Source organism: Herpailurus yagouaroundi, unplaced genomic scaffold (assembly GCF_014898765.1).
Source record: "Herpailurus yagouaroundi ecotype Mexico unplaced genomic scaffold, PumYag 428, whole genome shotgun sequence".
NCBI lineage: Eukaryota > Metazoa > Chordata > Mammalia > Carnivora > Felidae > Herpailurus > Herpailurus yagouaroundi.
In genome coordinates, this window is record NW_024412645.1 from 5170306 (window position 1) to 5179653 (window position 9348).

General features: G+C 49.5%; 1 protein-coding gene across 3 annotated transcripts in view; it reads right to left on the minus strand.

The window, feature by feature from the left end:
• SEZ6L (seizure related 6 homolog like) overlaps positions 1-9348 on the minus strand; it is a 183285-nt gene that overhangs the window by 24046 nt on the left and 149891 nt on the right. For all 3 annotated transcript variants that reach the window (XM_040463964.1, XM_040463963.1, XM_040463961.1), the window contains exons 10-11: positions 6694-6890; positions 741-935 (exon numbers count right to left, since the gene is read on the minus strand). In XM_040463964.1, the coding sequence (XP_040319898.1) occupies positions 741-935; positions 6694-6890 (392 nt within the window). The remainder of the gene's footprint in view (positions 1-740; positions 936-6693; positions 6891-9348) is intronic.

Genomic DNA, 9348 nt, shown 5'->3' on the forward strand with positions numbered 1-9348 from the left:
CTTAATATTTCGTATCGTGCAACTGCTCACTCCAGGCAGGCCGAGCGGGTCTCCCGAAGTCTCCCCAAGGGTTCCCAGCAAATGGCTGCAGATTGGAGGCTTGTGTAGGAGGAGGTAGGAAGCCAATGGTTAGTGGGAAGAGACCACCCTCAAATTTACCTCCCCCACCTCCCACCAACTAAGGCTTCGGTGTAGAAACCAGAAGCACTTTCTTCTTGGCTGGCTTCTCGAGACACCAGACGCAGCTGTCACCGGCCACGCCTGGCCCTCACGCCTGATGTCATCTTGCAGCCAAGCAAGACCAATCCAAATGGGACCTGGGAGCCCCAGTTCGAAACTCCTATCGCAGGTAGCTGGCTTCATCCAGGTAGCCACCATTCCAGCCTCCTGGGTGCATCGGTCTTGCTTTGCTGCAGCAGGCATTTTAGCGACCAATCTGAATGACATTTTAACACGGGCTTACATTCCCACGTACCGCACTCTACACCACTCCTTACTGTCTCGCACTCAGTCTACTTCACTCATTTCCATCATCTGCCAGGCTTCCGGAGGCACCTGGGTCTGACAGCCCTGCCCTTAGAGCCACAAGATGACGGCTGGGAGCAGTGCCAGTGAGTTGGTGGGGTAAGAGGGAGGCCAGATCTGACAGTAAGTGCTTCTGCGGCATCTACGTGAAAAATACTCCACGGGAGGGACTCACCACCCCCTGACCTAGGAGAAGAAAACCGGAGGGCTCTTACTTTTCTCGCAAAATGGGGGGTCGCTGCTCCAGCTGAGGTCCCACTGGCAGGTGAGGGTGTCACTCCCCACGATGTCATAGCCGGGGTCACACTGGTAGGTGATTCGGGCTCCTCTCACGAGCTCCGTGTGAGAGGTGGTTTTCCAGCCGTTCTGGATCTCGGGCAAGTCTGAGCAGGAGTCATTCCTTGACACCTCTTTAAAACAAAAACATCGTCCTTGGATGAGGAGGTGGGGCTTCCTACGTGGGGTTCCCTTTACAACGTCAGAGGAAAGGTGCAGACAGAAGAAAAGGTCCCCAGAAAGAAGCAACCCGCTTCAAAAAAAATCCCTTAAATTGCAAGAACTCTGCTCCAGCGGGATCTTTACGATGAGCTTTTCCCCATGGGCCACTGAGCCTATCAAGCATTCTTTTGGTTTGACAAAGTCCGTGTAGGATTTAGAACGAGACAGAATCCTAGCTCTGACACTGACTAGCAACATGATTTGGGGGACAGCCACTTCTCTCTGGGTCTCGGGTCCTCCCCGTCCATGATGCCCGCCCTCACCCCATTATTCTCACCTCCAGGGATTCACACTCTCCTGTACTCCCCGCAACACCGAACAGGGCTGATGTGCACAGCCAATGGACTATTATAGAAGTGATAATGTGTGACTCCGGCACCTAGATCATCAAATATGTTGACAGGCTCTCCTCTTGCTCTTTGGAGAAAGCAACTGCCACGTTGTGAGGATGCTGGGGCAGCCCTCTGGAGAGATCCATGTGGAGAGAATCTAAGGCTTCCCGCCAACAATGGGCATTGACTTGCTAACCGCATGAGTGAGCCATATTGGAAATGGTGCTCCCAGCCCCAATCCAGCGTTCAAATGAGTGCAACCCCAGCTGACACCGTGAGTACAAACCCATGAGAAATCCCAAGTCAGGACCACCCAGCACGAACTCCTGAATTCCGGACCCACAGAAACTGTGAGATCATAAACGTGCACTGCTAATTTTAGGGGGTGGGGATAATTTGTTACACAGCAATGGTAGCTAACGCTCCCAGCCTCATCCTAAGACGGTCTGTAAGTACATGGGTCTGATGGATTTGTGATATATATTTTTGCAATCTGGATTAAGAGAAACACTCAGCTGTGGAAATAAAAATAATTATTGGTGCATTCTTCCAATCATGTTGCAAACCATCAGCGAACGTTAACTGCACTCCCAAAATATGCTACCCCCAGCTCATTACCATAGAGTCTTCCCTTGGAATGATCCCGCTTTCCTTCGGCAAATCCTCGTTACTGAGCCAGCAACCCAAAGCCTGACCTTGCTTCCGAGTGCCCACTGCACAGATTTTTGAGAAGCGAGCTAATGATGCTGTGCAATGAATCCGCAGCTCTCACGTGCTTTTGTGGAAAGCAGAGTGTACCTTCGCCGTCCGCAGGAAAGTCATTCTGAGAAAAAAGCGATGGCTTTTCCTGGGATTTCATCATGACTTTATTTGGGGAACAGAGATCTCGCGGGTGTCTGCCAGAGGGAGGGGACAGGGAAATGGCTCCTGGAGGTGCTTCGTGGGGAACAGGAGCCTCTATATTTCGGCCTTTGAAAAATCAGCCAAGCCCGGGATTTAGGACACAGCTGCAAATGTTCAAGCTGTGGATGAAAGGGGAGAAACGGAGGCAGATACCGGATAGATGGTTTGCCTTGTGCCAAGTGCTCGGAGGCGGAGAAAGGTTTGCTTGTCTGACTTTTCGGTCCGAGTCAGCATGGCTACACGCTCCTGTGAGACCCACCGTCTCCTTTGCAGCGCTCACGTTCTTGATTATCAAGTTGGAGCCGCCATGACTCAGATCTTGGCCCCAACGTTCACTAATTAGCTGGCCTTGGCTAAGTCACATGGCCTTCCTGTTCTTTGGTTACTAGACTCCACCCCCGGAGACCCTGATTCAAGAATTTGCACATTTACCCAGCACCCCAGATGGAGGTTCCAGCCTTATGGGCCCTTAACTTTGTTAAGAATGAGAAAGCTGGCCTAGGAGTTGGAGGACCTCCCTTCGGGTCTGTCCTTCTTTTAGAAGCTGTGTGATTCCAGTTATGTTGATAAACATCTCTGAACCTCACTGTCCTCAATCATAGAGTTGAGATCAAGAATTATGACCCTGGGGGTGCCTGGGTGGCTCAGTTGGTTAAGTGGATCCTGCTTGGGATTCTCTTTCTCTGTTTCTCTCTCCCTCTCCTGCTCACATTTGCATACATGCTCTCTCTCTCTCTCTCTTTCTCTCACACTCAAAATAAATGAACTTGAAATAAGAATTATGACCTTGTTTATCATTTAAGGCAATGTGAAAACTAAATAATGTGCATGATATGACACTAAGATGAGTTAAAAAAATTTTTTTTTATATTTTAGAGAGCGCAGGAGTGGGAGTGAAGGGCAGAGGGAGAGAGAGCGAGAGAGAGAATCTTAAGCAGGTTCCATGCTCAGCATGGAGCCCAACGTGGGGTTCGATTCCACAACCAAGAGGTCATGACCTGAGTGGAAATCAAGAGTCAGATGCTTAACTGACTGAGCCACCCCAGCACCTCACTAAGATGAATTTTGTATGGTTTTATTGATTTGTTTGACTAAGATTTTGTGAGCACTTACTATATGCCAGGCACTAGGAATATGAGGATCTGAAGTCATGGTCCTAGGCTCATGGTCAAGAGCAGCATCATGGTCCAAGTTTTGGGCAAAAGAAAATACTCAAATGCACTGAGTACATGCTTCCCTTAACCAGTCTTATGCTCATGGCAGACATCACTAATCGATCATCACAATCTCTTTCTTTGAGTCAGACCAAGACCTCCAATCCTCAACACAGACTCCCAGGAATTACTGTCATTTGATTGGAGTTGACCTACAATATGGAGCATATTTATTGCCCTAGGATTGGAGGAATAAACACACAAGTGACTAATATCTTTTTGAAAAACTCACCCATCTCTGCTTTTTTATTTCCTTGCCTCCATGAACTTTGGCCACAGACACCAGCAAAGCACAAGAAACAGTGAGGAGAACGGTTCTTTGCTCCTATCTGGGCAAAGCTGAATTATGGGAGATCAGAATCATGTAAGCCCCGTGTGTTTCTGTAGAAGGTTCTGCCAGCAGTCTTAGCAGATTAGCCTTGGCCGCATTGCAGAGGTGGGTATTGGCCTAGAGATCAGTCTAGGGGCTTCAGAAATCTCTAGATGGCCGTGGAAACCCCTGACCCTTCCATGTGACCTTTCAGTGCAATGAGAATTGCATCTATGCCTAGTTAAACCCAGGATAGTAACGACCTCCCCCGTGCCATAGCAGACGGCAGTGGGCGATCAGGTCATTCTTCTCCCACTGACTTCAGGCGTGGCCTCCTTGGAGTTCTTCTCAACATGATCTTCAACACAGATAGTCACAAGCAATTGACAGCATCAGGATTAAATGCAGAAGCCCACCTGCCTTCCGTGTGAAATCGAGCGTGTGTTTCTTTAACAGAAAGAAGAACACAACTGTTCTCCTTTTGTGTTACCCACATTCACCAGGCTCTGTGTCCCTAAAACCCCACTGGCCTCTCCCACGGGGGCAGCATGTGACCCTGACATTGTTAATGGGACCGCCTCCCCCACTTTCACCAGCCAGAGAAAGAAAGGCAGGGAGAGCTGTCTATTCATCCTTGGGTCCTGGTGCCTAGTGCAGGGCCTGGCTCAAATGGAGAGACTCTTGGGAACCAACCTCTCTGGAAAATGGAGATAATGAAATAAAATAATGTATGTAAGAGTGCCTGCCAAGTGCAAGTCGTCACGCAAATCTAAAGTTTCAGCTTCAATAAATAGGAACACCTCCTCCTCAAGATAGTGCCAAAGTGAACATTGGCCAGACTTCTGGGTTAACCTTGAGCAGCCTTGCACAGGGTCAGATTTCCGCCACCAGGCTGAATGCAGTTTTGGAAGGCTGACTCAGGCACCAGAGGGGACAAATGAGCAAAACCATGACCTCATCTTCCAACTGGGAGGCGGAGGGGTGGGCAGGAGGAGAAGAGAGGGCTAAGGAGAGAGACTGAAGCCAAGCCACCAGAAGCTCTCCTTCCAAAGGCAGCTGACTCTGGAGGGCACCTCGCCTAGTTAGCCAACAAGAGCTGTTCTGCTATGCCCAGCTTCCCCCTCGCCCCAGTAAAAAATGGAGAGCCCATGGAAAGTGGCAGCAGTAACACTCTGAAAATACTTAGCAGTACAATCAAAGGAAGAAAAGGCCCCAGAGAAAAATAAAAGAGAAGATCAACACTCGTGTCTGCCTCTCTGAGAGTAGCAGAGCGGGAAGGGATGAGAAATGTCTACCGGCCAGAAACGAAGAAACCAAAAAAGCCAGGGACTTGTTTTCACATGCATGCGGCTCTTTGAGGCAGCCAATGGTCAAGGAAGGGGCTTGTATTTTAGAGGCAAGAGGTGGTGCCCAGAAGACGCTTTATATTAGGATGGACGGGCAAATCTTCGAGCCAAGGGGAAGAGGGACCAAAGACACGGAATCTGGATCAAGCTAGAGGGTCTTTGGTGGTGGGCATGGTAGTGGGGAGACTGGAAGAATGAGAGCTCCTTTTATCCCCCTTTTCCATATGGGAAATCGAGGTGTCCACCTAGCTCCTCGGTGACACAAGTGAGTTTTCCGATTGCTGGCTGCATCTTGCCCATTGAAATCCTCAGGGCACAACCACCCACCATCTTGGATGCCAAAAGAGGTTAGGTCTTGAGTACCCCCTGGTGTCTCCCAAGTTCTCTGCTATTGCCAAGAAGATCAGGTGCAGAGAAACACTAAGAGTGGGGATTCAGGAAGCCTGTGGGTGAGCCTCAGGTGTGCGAGACACTGGGGCAGCTGCGGTTCCATCTCCTGGGATGGGCAGAGGGACAGGAGCAGCAGCGGAAACTCCTGGGTGGTGGTAGGGGTGGAGGTAGGGGTGGAAAGAGTTCTGTATGGGTCATGTTAAATCTGAGATGCCGGTTACACATGCAGAAGGGTAGTTAGCAGGGAGTTGAGTAGATAGTTCAGGGGAGAGGTCAAGGTTGGCGGTATGAATTAGGGGGCAATGGCACACAGAGAAGTATTGCTTGCAACCATGGGACTGGACGACAGGGCACATGGGTGAGTCTAGACAGAGGACAGGACTCAGGACGGAGTTGGGACCCTCCAGCATTCAGAGGTTGAGCAGAGAAGGGTGACTGCCAGCAATGAAGAAGGGGGGTTCATAAGTGGGGGGTGAGGAGGGAAGGCTGTGGACGGAAGAAACAGTAAGAAGAGAGTGGCGGATGGTTGAACGTGAACTTAGCCTGAACTTCACAGCAGGTGTTTTTTGGATTTTGTTTGTTTGTTTGGACACGAAGGGGACAGAAATGGTTTGGAAGCCGCATTGAAGATCAAGGAAGACTCCTCTTGCCTCTCTTATGTCCTGCGGGACTGGAGGTGGAGGGCAAGTGCCTTCTGCGTTCAGTGGGGCTGCAGGGGAAGAAGAGACCTTAGGAAGAGCCAAGCTTCAGGTCAGGCAAGCTGATGGAGATGGGGCTTTGAGAAGTCACAAACACAGGAGAGTTTGCTGATGATATAAAATCCCAGCTGACTACCAGGGGAACACTGTGACTCTGAAAGTCATGAGGCATTATCTACTGAGTCCTGGTATGAAGCCTCTGGAGCAGCTATCAGTTTTTCCATTTTACAGATGACAAAAAGGCTCAGAGAGCCCAAGCGACTTGCCCAAGATTGCACAGCCACTGATAGCAGCACTAAAACTCAAAACCTGGTCCTTCCAACCAGAGAGTCCAAATGCTTAAAAACTACATACATTTACTGTGCCAATACAGCACAAACCCCCCACAAAGACTCATCTAGAAGAAATCATCTGAACACACACACACACACACACACACGCACACACATACACAAATTGATGGGAGGAGACACTTACCTATGTAGTTCATGATGAATCCCTGGCCCTTCCCAAAGATGAGGCCGGCAGGGTCTGAGTGGAACTGGATGGTTAGGTCTGGCGTGGACGAGTACAGCTTCTGGGGGCCGCTGTTCCCAAGGTACTGCCCCAAGATGTGAGGCATGACCTCATCGCCGTCATAGATAGTCAGGATGTCGCTGTTGCTCAGGTTCAGGCTTGGGGGCGGGACAGAGAGAAGAGGAGAGGTCTCGTGAAACACAATCACGGGCATACAACAAGCCTTTGATTTAGTTTTTCAGGCAACACACATGTTCCCGAGGCATCCTAGGTAGCAGGTGCTAGGCTAGGAACCTGGGGGGAGGGAGGCATGGATCACAGATGTGACCGGGGCACGCTGATCCTTCCCATGAGCACACACGGTGCCTGGGTTTGGGGAGGGACTGGGCTTTTGAAGACTCACGCAGGAGATGGTCTCTCCTGCAAGGAGGTCTTTGCACAGTCGCACGCTGCATTGTCGGTAAAATTGCCTCCAATGCTGGTGACGCTAAGTGCCGGGCACTGGGCTACATGCTGGGGGTGCGACACGGGCCTTTCATCCTTTGATGCAGAGCAAGCTGCCTGCTTGCTAATTAGAACCTGCATTTTCATGTCAGGTGAAATGACCCTTCCATTCATCATGTGGCAAAGTCCTCAAAATCAAAGCCAGGTATCTATTATGTGTAGGGGATGGGGCAGAGGGTGGGATGGGGGCACCTTATTCATGAAATGTACTCAAACCTGCTGTCAATATTCATAACAGGAAAGGATGACACATTGTCAAAGACGTGCATGAAAGAAAGCACCCTGACACTAAATATCAGGACTGCAATGGACAGTTAATAATCCAGAAAGCACTTCAATGTGCCAGAGAAACATGTGTTATGTTAGGTGTGCCAGATAAGATTGATCTCTGATTGAAAGAATGCCAGATAATTCAGTGTTGGCTGGAGACAGCTATTAACTTATGCCTCTTCCCTTCTATTCTCCTTCTTCCCTTCCCTTTTACATCTTTCCCCTCTTCTTGTGTCTCTCTCTCTAATATTTTTGAACACCTATGAGATGCCAAGCTGTGCTCACAAGAACCACAGAGGGGTGATATATTTAGACTAGGAAGGAAACCAGGTCTTGTGGTAGCAGTTACAATCAACGCACGTGCAGAGAGAGGAGACTGGGGGCATCATGGCGGCCTCCCTGGAAGAGGTGATGCTTCCTGTGGATGCTCAAGAAAGACTGGAGGGCTATAAGGACACAGAAGGCTGGAGGGCTGTAGGATCCAGACCCTGAAGGGCTTAAGGAGCCAAGTTTATGTGTTTGGATCTCATCTTGCTTGGGATGAAAGCAGCTAGACACTGCCTGAGGAGATGCATTCCAGGAAGTGGCCCTGAGCAACATTCCTGGAACTCATGCAGGAGTGACAATAGCTATCCCTTGTGACAGCTTCATCCAGTGCCCATGGGCAGGGGTGGTCAGGGAGGGCGGAGGAGGGTGGAAACCACCCATGGTGGTGCTTCCAGGAGAAGGAACAAAAACAACAGAAACACAAGGAACACTGTGGAAGTGGTGCTCACAGAGGGCAGGGGGTGTATTTTATTCCCCAGCATCTCTCACATTTCTCAGGCAAACTTGCCGAAGGGCTGATTTAGGGACGTTCTAACTGTCCCCATAACCTCCATCGGCTTCCTTGGCACCACTTTCCTAATAACAGCTGTCCACTTGCTTTGCATGTGTGGCTTCAAGACAGAGCCATAGACTCATCATACCCTCTGCCAGTTTCCAGCTAAGGCTATCCAGCCTCCAACCCCTATTGTACTGAAATTCCGGAGTTGCCGCCTTCTCTTGCACATATCGTAGGTGCTCAATATACGCTATGGTACGAAAGAGCCTGCCAGAAAGTCTATCTTAGAGCAGAAATAGTGAGGTTGATGTCAGCTCTTGACCTGTGATAGGGAAGAGCCTCTTAACTCTAAGAACCATGAAAACATCAATCGTTCGTGAAAGGGGCTGGATTAGGCGGGTGTGAAACGTGTAGATCACCGATATTTATTCCGAAAGCTGACTTCACAGCCGGTCTGCTGGTAACAGTGGGTTCCAGAGAGTCTGCAACTTGCCTTTACTCTATCATTCATTTCAATGATCTAAATGCAGTGGAAGCATCTCCAAGGATGCAAAGAGCTTTCATTTGAAAATCCTAGCATCGCTCTTTGTCCTTTGTAAAGCAGGAAGCGGTGGTGCGCTGGAAAGAGCATGCTGCCTTGGAAATCAGAAAGCTTTGGTTTGATTCCTGGCTCTGATACTTGCACGGAGGGCATGTGGTTTTTCTGATGTTCCTTGTCTGTGAACTGGGCTTAATATTTCCGGTCTATGTCATGGGCTTTTGGAGTGAGATAAGGCATGCTGAAAACGTGGGATCAAATTCTAAATCCACTGACAGCACCTGAGCAAGTCTGGTCAAGTCATTTGAATGTTCTGTCATTATGAACATCACCACCATCAACCTCACCACCATCATCATCACCATCACCACCACCATCACCACCATCACCATTACCATTGCCATTATCATCACCACCATCATCATCACCACCAGCATCACCACCACCATCATCATCACCACCATCATCACCATCATCACCA